At 44.1% G+C, this 21033-nt stretch overlaps 1 protein-coding gene across 1 annotated transcript in view; it reads right to left on the bottom strand.

Annotated features, from left to right (window-relative positions):
- cpne9 (copine family member IX) overlaps positions 1 to 21033 on the bottom strand; it is a 59097-nt gene that overhangs the window by 28405 nt on the left and 9659 nt on the right. Inside the window, exons 3-7 of the mRNA XM_066671360.1 lie at positions 17331 to 17377; positions 10087 to 10190; positions 9956 to 9995; positions 9365 to 9367; positions 8848 to 8924 (exon numbers count right to left, since the gene is read on the bottom strand). Coding sequence (XP_066527457.1) covers positions 8848 to 8924; positions 9365 to 9367; positions 9956 to 9995; positions 10087 to 10190; positions 17331 to 17377 — 271 coding nt within the window. The remainder of the gene's footprint in view (positions 1 to 8847; positions 8925 to 9364; positions 9368 to 9955; positions 9996 to 10086; positions 10191 to 17330; positions 17378 to 21033) is intronic.

Below are 21033 nucleotides of genomic sequence, written 5' to 3'. Positions count from 1 at the left end.
TGGCCATAAATCCCCTCTTCGCTCTCGGAAACAGGCGCATAGAAACCACAAATAGCTCTCACTCACACACACGCATGTGCACACGTATCAAAGGTCACCTTAAACCACCTTAAATACAGACTGAGTAACCTCACCTCTATCCACATAGGAAAACATAGTGAGTATAGAGCTCCAAATACATCAGATACAGCCCTTTCATTCATTCAGCATCAGAAACACAGCAGGACACACGTAGCTGATGACATGCTGAGAATAGGAAATAGATAAGAAAACTCTCCTTCAGTCTGATCCATGTCACTTTAACTTGATGGGAGGGGCTAAACTGCAGGAGAAAATCTTGCTAGAATTCTTGCATGTTTTTGTGGCCTGAACTAAATGTAAACCCACGCAGACACAGGGAGAACACACCACACTCCTCACACAGTCACCCGGAGGAAACCCACGCAGACACAGGGAGAACACAAACACAGGGAGAACACACCACACTCCTCACAGAGTCACCCGGAGGAAACCCACGCAGACACAGGGAGAACACAAACACAGGGAGAACACACCACACTCCTCACAGACAGTCACCTGGAGGAAACCCACGCAGACACAGAGAGAACACACCACACTTCTCACAGACAGTCACCCGAAGGAAACCCACGCAGACACGGGGAGAACACACCACACTCCTCATAGACAGTCACCCGGAGGAAACCCACGCAGACACAGAGAGAACACACCACACTTCTCACAGACAGTCACCCGGAGGAAACCCACGCAGACACAGGGAGAACACACCACACTTCTCACAGACAGTCACCCGGAGGAAACCCACGCAGACACAGGAAGAACACACCACACTTCTCACAGACAGTCACCCGGAGGAAACCCACGCACACACAGGGAGAACACACCACACTCCTCACAGACAGTCACCCGAATGAAACCCATGCTTGTTGCTTTTTCTCTACTTGAAATTTGCACAATTATCTAAAGTAACTACTAAAAATTATAGAGAGAGTACAAATAACTATAGGCCTAAACTAAATGTTTTAACACAATTATACATTTATGAGAACATAATAAATAAATAAATAAATATGGGCAATAAGCATTTTGAAAGAAATAAAACCGAGAAGAGGTCAATGTAATATCAGTTATGTGCTTTAATAGACTACAGGGACTTGGAGCAGATCACAGCCGCCCTCGGCGCTTGTTGTAGTAGGTGAAGAAGGTGCGGCACTGTGTTAAATCTTGTTTTAGGGCCGTAATGATGTGAAATTGTGAACATTTTCCTTCAGCTGAGTGTTTTCTTCTATTTTGTAGTCACGTGTACAGAATTCCCACTTACTTTTTCACTATTTTTGCCTCTGGATTTAGTCCGTCTGGGCTTCGGAGTAATTCTCGGGCTCGGTCTCAGCTTGTTTTTCTCATTTTTGCTTTGTCCTTTTTATAATAAAATCCAAATTGCTCACATCTCTTTCTAGCCTTTGCTTATGTCCAGTGAGCAACTGAAACGGGGCTTTCTTTACACTGATTTCTTAAAAAAACTGGCTAATCACGTTCCCTCCCTGGAAAAAAAGAGGAATGCTGTTCCCAGACCCGCCGTTCCCTTACAGATGTAATCAACTATGAACGTAACACAAATGAATTTCATTGGGGCATAATTATGAAAACTGTGGAACGTTATGTAATCTACACATAAAAACTTTACGGGTTTTTTTTTGTTATGAATAAACTTCTTAATGGCGGCACGGTGGTGCAGCAGGTAGTGTCGCAGTCACACAGCTCCAGGGGCCTGGAGGTTGTGGGTTCGATTCCCACTCTGGGTGACTGTCTGTGAGGAGTTGGTATGTTCTCCCCGTATCCGCGTGGGTTTCCTCCGGGTGCTCCGGTTTCCTCCCACAGTCCAAAAAAAAACACACGTTGCAGGTGGATTGGCGACTCAAAAGTGTCTGTAGGTGTGAGTGCGTGAGTGAATGTGTGTGTGTGTCTGTGTTGCCCTGTGAAGGACTGGCGCCCCCTCCAGGGTGCATTCCCGCTTTGCGCACAATGATTCCAGGTAGACTCTGGACCCACCGCGACCCTGAACTGGATAAGGGTTACAGATCATGAATGAATGAATGAATGAATAAACTTCTTAATAAGTAGTACATTTTTTGAGGTCATTTGGCATATCGCCTCTTACTGCTTCATGTATGCTCTCACAGTTTGAGAACCACTGCTCTGGGGGATTCTGGGAGTTGGAGTTCTCCCAAGTTAGTGTGATTTATTTATTTATTTTTTGTTAATAGTGATTTTCCCTGATACCAATATAGACGACTTATGATTATTTAAGAAACCCTGTCAGAAAAGAAGTACTGTACGGGTACATTACTGTCACTAAACTGAAATCAACACATCTTACAGGTTATGGTACAATTATGGTTCTTAACTAAAAATACAAAATACAGTGGAACCTCTACCTATGAACTTGATCCGTTCCGTGACCCGGTTCGTAAGTGGAAAAGTTCGTTTCTTGAGTCAATTTTCCCCATTTAAAATAATAAAAAAGAAATTAATGCGTTCCAGCCCCCGCCCCGAAAGTCACCCTTTTTGCACTGATATATGTTTACAACACTCTCAAATTATTAAAAAAAATACATGTAGCGTTACTAAAAATAAAAAAGAAATACAGTGGTAACAGAAATAAAAAAGAAATAAAGTTGTAAGTGGTTACACATCGCTACCTTGAAGATGTGACAACTGACTGGAGGAGTAACACAGGCACTGGCTGTATGACAGGAGGTGGGGGGGGTGGGAGGAATAACGGAGAGTAGGTACGAAGCGTAGATACGGCTTAACTTAGCACGACTTTCGATGTCTGCTATTTACGCTAATGCTAAATTGCTAAAGCTACAATGTGCTAATCTTAAAAGCTCACTCAAGTCTGGGCGCTGGGAGACTCGCCTACTGGGTCAGTGGCCATTTCCAGCCGCCGGCTTGGAGGAGGCTCGGGTTCGTTTCTAGAGTCATGGTTCGTTGGTGGAGGCAAAAAATATTCAAATGCCCGGTTCGTATCTTGGAAAGTTCGTTAGTATTGGCGTACGTTAGTAGAGGTTTCACTGTATGTACCACTGAGGGTCACAATGACCAGTCCCCTGGAAAAAGAAGATCTCAAGCTAAAATACTGAGGGCACCCATTGTCTAAGTGGTTGTGACCTCACACTTATGATATAAAAGCCCACTCTGGTCATGAATCTCTTTTTTTTATTGTAAATGCATTTAAAAAATGACAAAATATTCAAAAAGCGAAACGTCCTAAAGCCTTAAAAGTGGCTTTGATATAACTCTAACCCTTCACCTTCACTCAGTACATGCAGATCTATGCATCTGTAGTTAGTCCCCATCTCCAGCCACCCCTCTGCTGTTTGCCTGGAAAGCCCTGCCCTGCGAGCTGACAGCACAGGATCCATAGATAGGAAACACTTGCTGTCTGAATGTCAGTGTGTTTTTAAAATTGCGGCTTCAAAGCAGAGAAGCTCAGCCTTCTAACAAATAAACAACACCACACAGATCTGTCAGCACATGCACTATTACTGCTGTTTAACTGTCCTAGAACAAAGGTTATGTTATAAAACATCTTCATATCAAAAAGGAACTTATGACACAACCTAGAAAGCCCTGGACACTGGTGTTATAAAACTATTTAAGTGTAGAAGGCCACACGTCTTCTACCTGAGCCTTGCCAATGATAAACACACTGTTCTAGACGGTGTTTAAATCCTTTTGGCAGATTATTCAGCTCCATTTCTAGCTCATATATCTCAATACACACCTGTGACAGGAGCGCGGCGGTGATGAATGGTCCGGCGCTATTGGACTGGGAGTATTTTCTACAGAAAATGTCATGCTTTTCTTTCTTTATCTAATTGGGCCAGTCTGTTTTTGTGCACCGACTCGGGAGCGGAGTTGCCGTCAGCGAGCCGCTTCTGAAACGGACTGACAGAACCAATATGAAAAGACACAGGCACACAACCAGCAGCAAAACCCAACTTTGAGTTTGGGGTTGTGTCAACACTAGCTTCTATTAAAGGAGACAGATCTGAAGGAATGGAAAATATTTTGTTGTAACAGCACCTCGGAGAGCGTTGAGAGATTTATTTACAGATTTTGAAACAAAAGTCATAGCAAAAGTTACTTTGAGGCCAGCGTCCACTGTAGGAGATTCCCTTGGTTTTAAATTATATTACAAACAACCAGGTCATATTTTTTCCCCTAAAATTACAGCTTCAGAATCATTGAGATGCTTCACTGACCTGTAATAGAGAGAACAGAGCCTCTGTTTTTACTACTCTGTGTTCAGCACTGCAGAAACTGCACTATGTAACATTTGGGACCCCCTGTTCGTAACTGTGGAGAAGGCCTGTTATAGCCACAACTCTGGACACGCCCTGCCTTTAACACCATGCACAATGGGGTAAGTCTGGACTCACTTTTGTTAGCGCTACATTTCTACAAAAACACACACCACAGACACCTCAGCAATCTGAAGATGTTTTGATTTTGGCAGATAGTGTTGAAGTTTCTTGTTGTAAATAATTAAAATAATGTAAGAGCACTTGCCCTAAATTGGAATTTTCTGGCAACTCCGGAACCAAAATGTCACAGCATGATTACACATGACTCACTGTGAGAAAGTCAGGCACCTTAAAGTTTCTTTTACATTTTGAATCAGTTTGTTAAAATAAGAAAGTGTGTTCTCCCTGTGTCTGTGTGGGTTTCCTCCGGGTGACTGTCTGTGAGGAGTGTGGTGTGTTCTCCCTGTGTCTGTGTGGGTTTCCTCCGGGTGACTGTCTGTGAGGAGTGTGGTGTGTTCTCCCTGTGTCTGCGTGGGTTTCCTCCGGGGGACTGTCTGTGAGGAGTTGGTGTGTTCTCTCTGTGTCTGCGTGGGTTTCCTCCGGGTGCTCCGGTTTCCTCCCACAGTCCAAAAACACACGTTGGTAGGTGGATTGGTGACTCAAAAGTGTCTGTAGGTGTGAGTGTGTGAGTGAATGTGTGAGTGTGTGTTGCCCTGTGAAGGACTGGCGCCCCCTGCAGGGTGTGTTCCCGCCTTGTGCCCAATGATTCCAGGTAGGCTCTGGACCCACCTCATCCCTGAACTGGATAAGGGTTACAGATAATGAGCCAGCACGTAATCAGTGAATCCCTTCCTTAAAGGAAAGGTAACATTGCAAAATGTCACTCAGTCTGGAGAGTGACTTCCCTGAGGCTGTGGTCAGTTATAGAGCGAGTTTTAAACACTGAGCCATAGCTATGCTCGAGAGCAGGAAAACACATTAGCAGGCTCCACATGGACTCTGGGACAGAGCTGAACTGGAATCCTCAACTCAGACACGATCCTGTGGCCTCTAACCCCCAAAACTCCCCTGCCTTATCTTCCAGAAACACTGGGAGGAAGACGCTTCTCCCCATGGCAGCTCCAGCCTGATGTGCATAGTGCAGGAGACCTTGGTGAGTTGCCATAGAAACGGGCAGGTAAGATAGTAATGATTCTTCTCCTCACTTTCACACTGGAGCTACACAGTCAGCACCTGAAAACAGGCTGACCTACTAAAGACAGCCAATCGTTGCCCACTTCTTCTTAAAGACACCGTCGTCTGCTCGCATGCAGAGGCGAAGGGAAGAACTCCAAAGGCCAAAAGGATTGTGGGGATTTCTCTCATGCTGTGTCCCATTCACATGAACACAAATCTCACACTGAACACCATGCTACAACACAAAGTCACTGCACAAAACCTCGTGGATAAACTGGATTTCTAAGGCCAGCTGTAGTCAGGGCTTCACGGTGAAATGGCAAAGCCTTTTCTAATCATTCTGGTCTTTTTACGTGTTCCAAGTCTAGAGTTCAGCAGTATACCCCATAAGGAACCACAGTTATGGTTAGGGGTTTATTTGACGTGAAAAGCCCACTAACAGTGAAGTGACCATTCAAACTTGGGATTTGCAGTTTGCTGTGAATAAACCACTTCACTTTAATACGTGTTGGAGCTTGACTGTGCTTCCATTGAAAAGCAACAAAAGTTGGTAGCCACTGATTTGCTAAGTAGCGTTTGTGTAATGGTAACAAAAATGTCTTGATTAACTCCGCAAAGTAAAACTCACACCCACTCACACCTACGGACACTTTTGAGTCACCACTCCACCTACAAACATGTGTTTTTGGACTGTTGGAGGAAACCGGAGCACCCGGAGAAAACCCACACGGACACAGGGAGAAAACACCACACTCCTCACAGACAGTCACCCGGAGGAAACCCACGCAGACACAGAGAGAACACACCACACTCCTCACAGACAGTCACCCGGAGGAAACCCACGCAGAAACAGAGAGAACACACCACACTCCTCACAGACAGTCACCCGGAGGAAACCCACGCAGACACAGAGAGAACACACCACACTCCTCACAGACAGTCACCCGGAGGAAACCCACGCAGACACAGGGAGAACACACCACACTCCTCACAGACAGTCACCCGGAGGAAACCCACGCAGACACAGGGAGAACACACCACACTCCTCACAGACAGTCACCCGGAGGAAACCCACGCAGACACAGGGAGAACACACCACACTCCTCACAGACAGTCACCCGGAGGAAACCCACGCAGACACAGGGAGAACACACCACACTCCTCACAGACAGTCACCCGGAGGAAACCCACGCAGACACAGGGAGAACACACCACACTCCTCACAGACAGTCACCCTGAGGAAACCCACGCAGACACAGGGAGAACACACCACACTCCTCACAGACAGTCACCCGGAGGAAACCCACGCAGACACAGGGAGAACACACCACACTCCTCACAGACAGTCACCCGGAGGAAACCCACGCAGACACAGAGAGAACACACCACACTCCTCACAGACAGTCACCCGGAGAAAACCCATGCGGACACAGGGAGAACACGCCACACTCCTCACAGACACTCACCCGGAGGAAACCCACGCAGACACAGGGAGAACACACCACACTCCTCACAGACAGTCACCTGGAGCTGTTTGACTGCAACACTACTGCACCACCATGCCGCTCTAAAGAAAGACATACATATATACAAATATATAAATATATATTTTAAAAAGATACTTGTATAACTTCTTACCTGTTGCAGTTATTTGACCCTTTATTTATTTATTTAATTATTTTGTGTTTAAAGTCTGTTGCACCCACTGGCTTTCGCTTATTTGGGTTTTTTTTTTTTTTTCTAGGTCTCTGGGTTTTGGCCCACTGTTCATGGGAGAAAAACATATTCACCTTAAATCACCATTGGTCATCTAAGCCATGCCCACCCCACCATCACTGAAGCAATCCCCAACACGGGGGACTAAACAAATTCTAATACAGAGAAGTAGGTAAACTGAATTTTTGCATTAAAATTTTACAGATATTCTAAATAACTGCTGAATCTCTTGCATATAATGTACATATAAATATTTCTTTCCTACATATGCAAGGGTTTTGTACTGTGTCCAGTTGACTAGATCACGTTAGCGAGGTGTGGTATAATTTGTAGTCAAGCTATTAGAGCACCTGTCAGTCCAAACTCAGTTAACCAATAGAGAGTCAAGATAAATGCCTTTTTCTTAGACTCTCCCACCTGTGAAAAGTGGGCCAATATTACCCTTACCCAAACCCTTAAAGCCCCAAAAGGGTAGAGGCTGCAAACTTCTACCTCCCTTCACTTCAGAAGACATGCCGCATGGGCCGAGGTCCACAAACCCCTGGTTTCCAGCCGGGGAGAAAGCACTGTGCAGTTCCTTCAAGAGAGAAACAGGCTGAGGCTCAGAGAAGGACGCGATGTTGGTGTGTGGTTGAACGAGGGCACGGCCAGACGAGCGTGTTAGCAAGAGTACTTTGTATTGGCAGGAAAATTCCACGGTCAGTAGTTACTCAGTGGCATCCTCAAAAGACCCTGTCACATCGCTCTCTCTCTTTTTCACATCAGCCAAAGCTGTGCAATCTGAGCGAGGGAAACAGAAAAGCCTTTGGGCTGCATGGGCTTGATAAGGCAAACACACGCATAACTAAATGGGGGGAATCTACTACAGAGGGAAGGGAACACGCTTAAACATGTTTCCCTGATGAAGAGTCTTCTATCGAGTCTAGAGGAACATGGCTGTGAGGTCTGTGAGGGTTCGTCCAGGTCTAATTCAGAGATCAGTCAAAGGCCATCAACAATGTCCAAAGCAAAATAACAAAATAAATACTGTTATTATGTTGTGATATTTTGTTTCAGTTAAAGCTTCTGTATGTATGTAATTTCACATGCTCACCACATCACTCATACACTTACACCTGAGGGCAGTTTCACATACTCAGTTACTCACTCAACCCAGTGGACAGTTTCACAAACTCACCCAGTCACTCACTCATCCCAGAAAACAATTAGACACACTCACCCTGTCACTCACTCCATCCAGTGGAAAGTTTCACACACTCACCCAGTCACTCACACTCTGTTGCTCTGCATTCACGGATACACAGGCTAACTCCCCAACCATAAAAACAGAAAATAAAACACCAGGTTATTCCACTACACTTGTGAATCCTGTTAAAATGAAGGGGATTTTGCTCATGAAATTTAGAATCCATTGTGACCACAGCTCGTAGCATTATTAAATCTGTAAGCCATTCTGGAATAGAGTGTCTGCCAAACGCCCTGTTTTTTATTGAGCCACTCTGAGGACGCTTGTTGGAGAAAAACTGTGGCGTTTGCTGTGGCCTTGATGAAGTGGAGTGGGAGTGCACCTGTTCAGAGATGAAGACTGCGCTGTATACGAGAGAGAATAAAGGCAGCAGACACTTACGACAGCACTCTCTCCAGACGAGCCCCAGGCGAGCCGATGATTTCTCCCAGAGTGCAGAAGGTCTGGCCCAGGAAAGACTGCGAGAGAGACACACACAAACACACTCATCAGTTACAAGGGAATTTGGGTCACTCACACACATTGCCATCCCGTCTAGACCATATCAGCATGAGTGCGCGCACACACACACACACACACACACACACACACACTCACTCACCTCCACAGCCACTCTGATTAACACACACACGATGCCTAACTGATGCAACCAAAAAGCAATGGGGCTGATGAATCAATGACAAGGACACAGCTTACAAAAGAAGCAAATAAAGAGACAAGACAAAGCACTCGTTTCCAAAGTCATGACACGCTCTTTTATGTTGTGGCAAATCAAAACAAGGATCTGGAACATAACTTTAAACAAAGAGCAACTGGAAAGGTGGTGGTTTCTACGGGAAAGAGTCTAATGAAAGCGCAAAATCAGGAGCTGTTATGGTTCTACACTCGTATAACTTACTTTCTGCAGTCCATTTATCCCCAGCAGCAGCACAGAGAGATCAAAATCAGCCTTTTCAGTACTATTTTCACCATAAAATCATGAATATAAATACACCAGTCAGGCATAACACTGAAATCTACATTCCTTGTCCATTTTGTCAGCTCCAAACTCCACTGACCATATGGATGCACCATTGTCCATCTGTTGCTCTGCATACATTCTTATTTCTTTCACCCTGTTACTCAATGGTCAGGATCATCTAACAGCGCTGCAGTGACCTTGACGTGGTGCTGGTGTGTTAGCGTTTGTTGGGCTGATAAAAGTGGATCAGACACAGCAGTGCCATTGGAGTCCACTTACTGTCCATTCTGTTAGACACTCCTCCATCGTTGGTCCACCTTGTAGATGTAAAGTCAGAGACTCATCTGTTGGGTTGAGTGACACACAGGAGTTAAAAAAAAAACTCTAGGAGCACTGCTGTGTCTGATCCACTCGCACCAGCACAACACACGCTATCACACCACCACCATGTGGTACGTGGAGCTGATACAATAGACAATGACTGTAGGACAAGGAGGTTGACTGATCAATGTTTATATTAAGACTTACATGCTTTGAAATGTTTGAACTCCTCGAGTCAACATTATATCTGTAACAGAAGACAGAGGTTATAAAATACAGCTTTTATAATAACATTCTAAAAACAATATTGCTGATGATTTCATTAAAACATTACTTACACGTCGAATCGAAGGTTCTGCTTCTCCTCAAAGAAGTAATCCAAAACAAACTTTCTCACAAAGTCCGGGTTTAGCGTGTTTTCAATAACTTCAGTCCTGCCAAACTTTAAAAAACATAGTGGAAATCATAAAAATATGGTTGTGGTTCAACATTATTCTTAACAAACGCCGTCACAGTCAAGTTCTTCTAAGTGGGACTTGACAAACCTTATATAACGTTGGCAAATAACAGCACACGATGAGTGTGGGTGTGGAAACAATTGGTCACTCAGCTGGAATACACCGTATGTGCAGAGGTTTGTAGGAACCTGAGTTAATTTTGATTTAGTTTTAGACTTTTAAGTAAATTTGTATCTGCTGTAGTCTCATTTTAGACATTTAATTATTGTTAGCTTTGAAACGTAAAAAGAGTTAGCTTTAGTCCATTAAATAAAAAAAATTCAAATAAAATGAGTCTTTTCAAGGTATTTTTAACAACTTTAAAAAGCAATAACGTAAAAATGACGTTAAATTTAAAAACATGCTAACATCCAAGTTACTCCAAGTTACCACTTTTTCTTCAAATAAATCACTTTTAAAGTTTAAGGTTCTACACGTGGCCTTTGCAGTCCACTCCGGAGATTCAACTCTGGCCAATGGGGGATATGAGTGACTCCCAGAAACTCAAAAATCGGAAAAGTTTAGTTTCATCGTGTTCATTTTTCATTTTCGAGAAGTGTCTCTGTAGGGGCTAGAGTCAACTCCCACCCAAAAAGATAAATTATTCTTTGAGTGTTTTTGCCTTGAACGTTGTTTTTTGAATGTTTTTTGTAATTTTTCTCATCTTTAATTGATTTATTTTATTTAGTTTTCATTGAGAAAAATAGGTAGTCAACAAATCAGAGTTTTCTTAAACAAATTTAATACCTTTCTAATGAGTGATATGTGGGCGGCACGGTGGCGCAGCAGGTAGTGTTGCAGTCACACAGCTCTAGGGGGGTGGGTTCGATTCCTGCTACAGGTGACTGTCTGTGAGGAGTGTGGTGTGTTCTCCCTGTGTCTGTGTGGGTTTCCTCAGGGTGACTGTCTGTGAGGAGTGTGGTGTGTTCTCCCTGTGTCTGCGTGGGTTTCCTCCGGGTGCTCCGGTTTCCTCCCACGGTCCAAAGTGTCCGAGTGTGTGAGTGAATGTGTGAGTGTGTGTTGCCCTGTGAAGGACCGGTGCCCCCTCCAGTGTGTATTCCCACCTTGCGCCCAATGATTCCAGGTAGACTCTGGACCCACCGCGACCCTGAATTGGATAAGCGCTTACAGATAATGAATGAATGAATGAATGAATGAGTGATATCTGTTGCTTTAAGATAAAGAAAACCACAGAAAACCAAGCTCAATGCCAAGCATGGGGCTAGAGCGGTATAAAGCCCCCAGAACCGAGCTGTAACAGTAGACCAGCATCACTCTGCAGTACATCAGGTGTTTGTAATGTTCAGGCGGCAGAATTCAGTCAAATCCTCATAACAATGAAGTGTTTATAAAATTCCAGAAGTGTTATTATTAACAATGAGCCCAAAGTTAGAGCTTCATTGCTTATTAGTGTGTTTATTTGGAAAAGGAAGCAGATTAAAGCACCAGATTGTGCTCAGTGTGAGTGGGGAAGTGGAGGAGACCCTCCCAGCGAGATTCAGAAGCAGTGCAGCAGCTGGTGGACACATCCCAGCACCCATTACACATCCGTCCACCACCGGTCAGCAGCCTGCACTGATAACTCCCAGCGATGAGCTATTGATCCCTCACACTGCTCCGGTGCTCAGATAGCCCTCTCTACACCGTTCAAACATAATCCCCCTTATCAGCCCCAACCCTCACTATCTATTCCACCTTAAGAAGACCAGAGCATCTATCAGATCTATAGCCAATAGAGTGAATTAAAGGGGGATTTGGGGCAGTTTGACCCGAGGAAGACTTGCTGTAAGAGCCTGGAGGGAGTCATTAGTGTTAGTCTAGTACCCAGTCATGGATGTGGGATTCGTTCAGTGGAAGGTCATGTCAGAAGGTCATGTATAAAGATGCCTTCTCCATAATTAAATTGTAGTCCCTGAATAACCTGTGTTTAATATATAAATAAATAGATAAATAGATGTTGCATGCGGTGGTAATTTCATTAAAGAACACTACGATATAAACAATTCTTAATGTCTTAATTTTCATAACAAAATCAAGACCAGAACGAACCCAGTCCAAATGATTATTTAAAAATTAGAACAATGACAAATCTATTACAAACTGAAAAATATTACGGTCTGAAAGGGCAAGAGTCGACTCTGTTTTGCTCTTAAAAAATGTGCTTTCTTCCTCAGAGTCCTGAGACTTGGAGCAGACATTGTTCTGAAATGTTCAAAGTTATTTTCAGAGTATTGTTCCAAAGCCGGGCACCACGGTGGTGCAGCAGGTAGGTGTCGCAGTCACACAGCTCCAGGGGCCTGGAGGTTGTGGGTTCAATTCCTGCTCCGGGTGACTGTCTGTGAGGAGTGTGGTGTGTTCTCCCTGTGTCCGTGTGGGTTTCCTCTGGGTGACTGTCTGTGAGGAGTGTGGTGTGTTCTCCCTGTGTCTGCGTGGGTTTCCTCCCACAATCCAAAAACACATGTTGGTAGGTGGATTGGCGACTCAAAAGTGAGTGTGTGAGTGAATGTGTGTGTGTGTGTGTGTGTGTTGCCCCGTAAAGGACTGGCGCCCCCTCCAGGGTGATTACGCCCAGTGATTCCAGGTAGGCTCTGGACCCACCATGACCCTGAATTGGATAAGGGTTACAGATAATGAATGAATGAATGTTCCAAAGCCGTCTCGCTGAGCAGAGTCTCTGTATGCTATGGGCAGCCATGGCCTAATGGTTAGAGAAGAGGGCTCAGTACTGAAATGTCGTTGGTTCAATTCCCACGACCAGCAGGAAAATTGGTGGTGGTGGGAGTGAAGGAGGCTGTTCTGAGGTACCCTTGAGCAAGGCACCAAACTCACAACCGGTGTTCACAGCCCTTAGCGCACTACTGTGTGTGTGTTCACCCATGTCACACATGGGATAAATGTGGAAGACACACTTTGTTATACATTGTACAGTGACAAATAATAACACATTTACATTAATATATGCTGAGAGAGACAAAAACAAGAACAAACTCAGAGGAAACAGTTAGTGAAGAGGAGTTCACTCCCAAAGAATCGATTCGTCATGTCGACTGTTGGATAATGATTTATAGAGTTTAAACTCCCAGAGTCGACTCAGCCTCGGTTTGCGAGCGTCTTTTGAAGTGGCCATATTTCTTTAGTAATTTGGACGTTAAACTATTTATACCTTAACTTTTAAGCTATTTTTTGTGAGATTAGGTAATAAATAATACCTCCAAAATATAAACAAAATACATGATTAAATTAGACTTTTTGAAATTGACTAAAATAAAACTAAATTGACTAAAAATGTAATAATAATTAATGATTAAATCTAATGCACATTTTAAAAAAAAGACCAAACATCCTGACGAGTGCGGGTCATATTCAAACTGTTGGTCTGTTACTGAATGCAATGTTCTCATTCAAAATGCAGCATATTCAGATATGCAAAGTTAATCAAGCACTGGAGGTGTGTGTGTGTGTGTGTGTGTGTGTGTGTGTGTGTGCACCAGGAATATTTCACATAGTTGAGAACAAAACTCTTCACATACTCACTTTACCACCACACTAGTCCCCACAGTGTATATCATTCCTTTTTAAAGTGAAGACAAGTTTTAAAGTGAGGTTAAGGTTAGGCGTAGGGTTAGGGTTGTAGCACTTATGGAAAAGTTAATGGTATGTTCCCACAAAATGAATGGAAGTCTATGTAATGTCCTCACAATTCATAGATACAAGTGTGTGTGTGTGTGTGTGTGTGTGTGTGTGTGTATGCATTGATTTGTGTTGGTATCTGGTTTATCTAGGTGGGTTCTGGCTGAGCTAGAGCTGGGTGAAGAAGCGAGGGCTGAAGTATGAATACTTCATGATTCCTGCTGAAGGACACCCCCAGAGTGAGCTGATAAACTTGTCGGCTGCGCTCCAAATCCCCCGGGAAGCCTTTGTTTTTCACTTCTATCCTTCCCCTTTCACGACATCGGGATAATTTTAACCCCTTCAACTGCAGGCTTATTATTCCGCCAATGATCTTGAACCTATTGGGAGCCTACTGCGAATAATTTGGGATTGCACAAGTCAGCCATAACAAACGACCTCTTTGTTTCTGCCATTTTATCAGCTCCACCGAGGATACAAGTGCAATATGTTGTTCTACAATTACAGACTGTAACCCCTCTGTTGCTCCGCATGCACTGTCAGCCCTATTTCACCCAGTTCTTCAATGGTCAGGACAGAGCAGGTATTATTTGTTGGTGGATAATTCTCAGCGCTGCAGTGGTGCTGACATCGTGGTGGTGTGTTAACTGTTTCAGCGCTGATAAAAGTGGATCAGACACAGCAGAGCTACTGGAGTTGGAGTTGTTTAGCTGTGGATCACCAACACCACCATTTCAACTCACTGTAAAGTTTGCCCCAAAGACTGTATGTCCGCTCTTCCACTACTCCATGGTTGACTTTGCAGCAGCTCCAGAGCACCCCATTTCCCATGCATCGCAACTGAACATCTGCATCCACAAAGCGCCCTACAAAGCTGAGTCCACTTATTATAAGGGGTGTCTGTAAACCTTTGGACACATCACGTAGCACATTATCCGTGTGCAAACACAAATGCTGTACAGACTGAAACAATGAATAATAAATTAAACCACACAAGCCTGTTTCTGTTTGTTTCCATTGTGATAAGCGCAACCTCAAAGGAATGGGAGTTTGCAAATGCAATCAGCAGAAAGAAATGTTCCATTTATCAGGATATTGATAACTCAGGCAAAAAAAAAATGTAAACCAGGCTTAACGTAAAATGGGATTCTCTAAAGCCACTGGAAACAACTGTGGTTTACGTTTTGGGTATTTTAACAAACTCAATTTACTAGAGAGAGGTAGAACGCCGCTTCTCAACAGAAACCGTGCAGATAACAGTGTCTCTCAGCTCCCTGTGCTCATGAATCTTTTTTTTGGGCAGGGAAAAGATTCTCGGAGTGAGTCAGCAGGAAAAAACAAACCCCGAACGGCCGCTTGAGGAGGGACAGGAGGAAGGACAGGCGAAGTAGGCAGCAAACTCAAATGGATTTGCCATCTTCCCAGCCGCTAATTATTGACCATTGTTCAGTGTTGTTTCAGCTTCTCCAATAATTACACTCTGATTCTCATGGTCAGTTTTTCTCTTTTTGTTCCTCTATGGTGCCTGTATTTACAGCAGAAGAGTTTGCTCCTCAATATAGGGGACATTTTAGGGTTGGACGATAAGACCACCAGCAGCAGAACAGTGTCAATGAGGTGCTGAGAGTTAGCACATATATAATACCTCTATTTTTATCTTGATCATCAGTGAAGAAAAAGTTGAAGGGGGCCATATGAAAGTATGAAAAAACTACATCATGCTCCTGTACGGTCAGTGGAGCTCAGAGAATGGACACTGGGTGTTGTAACAAGGAAGTAGTTTTAATGTTATGGCTAACTGGTGTGCATTTCCAAATGTGGCACCTCGTGGTTTACGTTTTGCCCTTTTGTAAATGATCAGATCTCTGAAAAAAAATAAATATAATGGTACAAACATTATATATTTTATATATTACATCATAACATCTGCTACTTGTAGCTAGGCTTCTTTAGCTACTATTGCTAACGTCATTTAACGTGGGTGGCTTAGTGGTGAGCACGTTCGCCTCCCAGCACTGGGATCTTGGGTTCAAGTCCCATCTGGGTGGAGTTTCCATGTTCTCCCTGTGTCTGCGTGGGTTTCCTCCGGGTGATTGTCTGTGAGGAGTGTGGTGTGTGGTGTGTTCTCCCTGTGTCTGCGTGGGTTTCCTCCGGGTGACTGTCTGTGAGGAGTGTGGTGTGTTCTCCCCGTGTCTGTGTGGGTTTCCTCCGGGTGACTGTCTGTGAGGAGTGTGGTGTGTTCTCCCTGTGTCTGCGTGGGTTTCCTCCGGGGGCACCGGTTTCCTCCCACAGTCCAAAAACATGGAGGGTAGGTGAATTGGCTTCTGTCTAATAACTGTCCTGCTGTGTGAGTGAATGTGTGTGAGCATTGGCGCTCTGTCCTGGGTGAAACCCTAGTGCCCGATGCAGTCCTCCAGGTGGACGGTCGTTCCTGGTCGAGAAAACGCTGTGCGCGTTTGGCTGCCGCTTCTCGCCAGTGTGTGGATTGAGTGTTCTGAGCGTTCTGAGCAGTGTGGATTGTACAGCGTCCTTGGGTGTCTAGAAAGGCGCTATATAATTGTAACAATAGATTTATAGGTAGCACCTGTAGGTAGTAATATTACCGTAAAATTACAGCTTCAGAATCATTGTGTTGCTTCACTGAGCTGTAATACAGAGAACTGAGTCTCTGTTGTTGCAACTCTGGGCTCAGCACTGCAGAAATCCCACTATGTAACTTTTAGAGGACAGTAGGAACACCACACCCCACTTTCCTCTTGATTTCAGAACAGTGCTGTAAAAATGAATTACCCTCTGCAACTGTAGGGGGAGCCCACGAGCAAAACTACAGAATCTTAGTGTTCCTAGACCTGGTAGCCTGTGGATTGAGGAACCATTGCAGTCTCTTATAACTAGAGCTAGGCGATATGAGCGCAAATCAATATCATGATTAATTGTACATTTTACTATGGTTACGATTAATGAACGATTATTTTGGTTTTGTATTTTCGACTCATAGTTCAGTGATGAGGCTTGTGCTGTAAATATGCGATAGTTTTTCTAATGTCACTAGGAGCTTGTTCCTCTCTTGTTTTCTGAGCACTGTTTATATTTGATGTGGATTGTGCTTTGGCTGAAACTGTTTTTTCTCAGCGTTTACATTTAACTTCTTTGTGTTCAGTGTCGTCTTAATTAAAGTCAAAACACAGCACGTCCAAACCACAGACGCTGTGTTTTTCTTTGGTACGATCTGCTCAAGTCGCTTGGTTGGCCTCTGTTTAGTTTGCTTCCATGTGGCAGATAGGGGCAGAATCATGTGACTACAGCTTGGTAGCGTGGTTTTAAAGGGACAGTACATGAACACACAGTGGGGACATAACAGAATAAAAATAATCGATATAATCAACGTAGACAAGATTTTGCACAAATAATAACCATGGCACATGCCAATAATGCGATAAACTGTCCACACTCACCTCTCTCCATTCCTTCGTCCCAATTCCCTGCACGTACAGAACAACCACTGGAAGTAATCAGAGAGTAAAACAATCAGTCATATCGTCGTTAACAGGTCATCGGGCCGTCCACGAGGAGCCGATGAGAACTGATTGTCAGGAAAACAGGTCATGGATTAGACTAATTAAGGCCTTGATAGAATTGTTATATTCACAGTGGACTCTGACTATAAGGGAAAAGCAGGTAGAGCTCCAAATAGGCCGACGATTAGAGGCAAGTAATGAGCAGAGAGGGCGAAATGGCATCTGGAAATTACAGATGATGGAAAAAGTGAATGGCCATTGGACAGATGGAGGAAATCAGACCCATGTACTGAAATGAAGAGAGGGCTGGGAGGAGTGGGGCGCCGAGTGGGTGTGCTGTCAGACTGATTGCACGCTTTATGAGATGTGACTGATGGGGAGGATAACTTAAAACTTGGGTTCCACTTTCCCTTGGTGGGAGTCAGGGACACCAGGTGAGAAAATCCAGGCAATCAATTACTGCATTCACTTCCATTCATTATACAGACAAGATCCCAACACCAAAAAGCCTGGATTAACCACAGCTCAGGGGAGCTTTAATTGAGCAGGGAACACCTCCGAATCCACGTCCCTCTGCAAATAAATGAGTTTGGAATTGATAAAATTCTGCATGAAAACTTTTAAGCCTAGGTTCTGCCAAAGTCCAAATTTATGCAGTTTTCTCCCTTACTTCAAGACTGAAGTTTCCTTATGTCTTTTTGTGTTCACGTAAACAAAGCTAATACACACTGCAATCTAAGTCATTGCACACTCATATCAAACCATGCTGAGTCTTTGATTCCTCTCATATGGAGTTGTTTATGTGGATTCATGCACTTATTTATAAAAGATGAACAAAAGTAGGGCGGCACAGTGGCGCAGCAGGTAGGTGTCGCATTCACGCAGCTCCTGGGTCCTGGAGGTTGTGGGTTCGATTCCCGCTCTGGGTGACTGTCTGTGAGGAGTGTGGTGTGTTCTCTCTGTGTCCGCGTGGGTTTCCTCCGGGTGACTGTCTGTGAGGAGTGTGGTGTGTTCTCCCTGTTTCTGCGTGGGTTTCCTCCGGGTGACTGTCTGTGAGGAGTGTGGTGTGTTCTCCCTGTGTCTGCGTGGGTTTCCTCCGGGTGACTGTCTGTGAGGAGTGTGGTGTGTTCTCCCTGTGTCCGCGTGGGTTTCCTCCGGGTGACTGTCTGTGAGGAGTGTGGTGTGTTCTCTCTGTGTCCATGTGGGTTTCCTCCAGGTGACTGTCTGTGAGGAGTGTGGTGTGTTCTCTCTGTATCTGTGTGGGTTTCCTCCAGGTGCTCCAGTTTCCTCCCACTGTCCAAAAACACACGTTGGTAGGTGGATTGGCGACTCAAAAGTGTCCGTAGGTGAGTGTGTGTGTTGCCCTGTGAAGGACTGGCGCCCCCTCCAGGGTGTATTCCCGCCTTGCACCCAATGATTCCAGGTAGGCTCTGGACCCACCATGACCCTGAATTGGATAAGGGTTACAGATAATGAATGAATGAACACAAGTACATTGAATTGCTAAAAACGGTAGAAGCAGTTATTATCAGGGAGCCTATATTCTGTCTGTACTTTTCTCTGTACTTGGAGAACCATGACCAGCACGTCACAAGTCTTTTGACAGCTTGCATTATGCTAATATGCTTACCATTAAGGTTAAGGTAATTTGTCAGCCTCCCTTACGAAGAAGGATTACTGTTCATTATCATGTTACGTAGGTGGGCTAATGTAGTGTTTGGAGTCTTTCGTAAGGACACATAGTGACACAGTGTTTTTACCCAAGCATGAAATCAATCTTTGTCAAGGCTGGTTTCAAGGTGAGCTTTTGCATATTTTACTAAATTTGCCAAATTTTGAGGTGAGCCTTGAGTAAGACTAGTACAGACGGTTCTAAAATTAGACATGATTTAATTAGTGAACTCCTGCAGTTACTGAATAGAGAGCATTACCAGTCGAGTTGTGCCCAGTCACTCCGTCTTTCTGGAATATTCTCACTGACATTCAAAAACAATAACTCTTTTTCCATTAACCATTGCCTCTGTGTGTGCATGAGCATGTGTGTGTGTGTGTGTAATTAACATTTTTTAAGTTTTACTTTTTAAAAATTACAAACTTTAACATTCTGTCAATTTGCTTAATTTTCTTAGTTAAAGAGAACATTATTATTAAAACAAATAATAATAAAAATGACTGTCTGTGAGGAGTGTGGTGTGTTCTCCCTGTGTCTGCATGGCTTTCCTCCGGGTGACTGTCTGTGAGGAGTGTGGTGTGTTCTCCCTGTGTCTGCGTGGGTTTCCTCCGGGTGACTGTCTGTGAGGAGTGTGGTGTGTTCTCCTTGTGTCTGCGTGGGTTTCCTCCGGGTGACTGTCTGTGAGGAGTGTGGTGTGTTCTCCCTGTGTCTGCGTGGGTTTCCTCCGGGTGACTGTCTGTGAGGAGTGTGGTGTGTTCTCCCTGTGTCTGCGTGGGTTTCCTCCGGGTGACTGTCTGTGAGGAGTGTGGTGTGTTCTCCCTGTGTCTGCGTGGGTTTCCTCCGGGTGACTCTCTGTAAAGAGTTTGGTGTGTTCTCCCCGTGTCTGCGTGGGTTTCCTCCAGGTGCTTCGGTTTCCTCCCACAGTCCAAAAACACACATTGGTAGGTGGAATTGCGACTCAAAACTGTCCATAGGTGTGAGTTTGCGAGTGAATGTGTGAGTGTCGCCTTGTGAAAGACTGGCGCCCCCTCCAGGGTGTGTTCCTGCCTTGCGCCCAATGATTCCGGGTAGGCTCCGGACCCACCATGACCCTGAACTGGATAAGCGGTTACAGAGAATGAATGTTTTAATAAAACAATATTACATATTTTCTCCAATCTTAGGCACAACAATAGAATTTATTCTTGCTTTACTTTCTTCAGAATACATGACTTGCATTTTCATTTATGGAATTTAGCTAACACTTTTTTCCAAAGAGACTTACAATGTATTTTCAGAAAGACTGAGTGACTAGGCAGAGTTAGACTGAGATGTGGTCATTTAATGCTCTCTGCAGAACTGCAGGAGCCTTCAAATCCAATAATATACTTTTCTGTCTGTTTAGATATTTGGTTTATTTTTATGCTGCAATTTTGGCAGGTCATTTTTGATACTTTGTAATTGAGAGTGATATTATTGTGTTGTCCAGTTAATTAATATTATTGAAAGTGTAGATAATTTAAGGTTTATTGCTTTGTGAATTATATAAATAGTTATATAAATGAGTGAGGACTAGCAAGTGAGAGACTGAAATTACAGCTATTTCTGTGATTTTCTTGCCCAGTGCATGACTTGCAGCAGCCCTGCAGTTTACAGCACTGTTTCTGTAACTCTTGTTCCAGTGCTTAACACATACTTAGTGAAACAGTGCCACCAGTGGACGGTACCAGTGCACTAGTGAATGTAAAACAAATGTTGCCACTATATTAAGGGCTATTTGTAGAATATATATACACATTTTTTGTGATTGCGTTGGTCATCAGCACAGACAACAGCAGTGTCATTCACTACAACTCTCCTACACTTCCAAATCTTGTTAGCTATGCTAGCCTCTTAGCCCCAGAGCTTAATGTATTGGCTCACTGAGTACAGTAAATTGTGAATTATTGAAGTATTGTTCCAAAATTCCAAGAAGGAATACTCCCTTGG

Source organism: Hoplias malabaricus, chromosome 5 (assembly GCF_029633855.1).
Source record: "Hoplias malabaricus isolate fHopMal1 chromosome 5, fHopMal1.hap1, whole genome shotgun sequence".
Taxonomy (NCBI): Eukaryota; Metazoa; Chordata; class Actinopteri; order Characiformes; family Erythrinidae; genus Hoplias; species Hoplias malabaricus.
The sequence above is the reverse complement of the archived record's forward strand: the minus strand, read 5'-3'. Positions and strand labels throughout refer to the sequence as shown.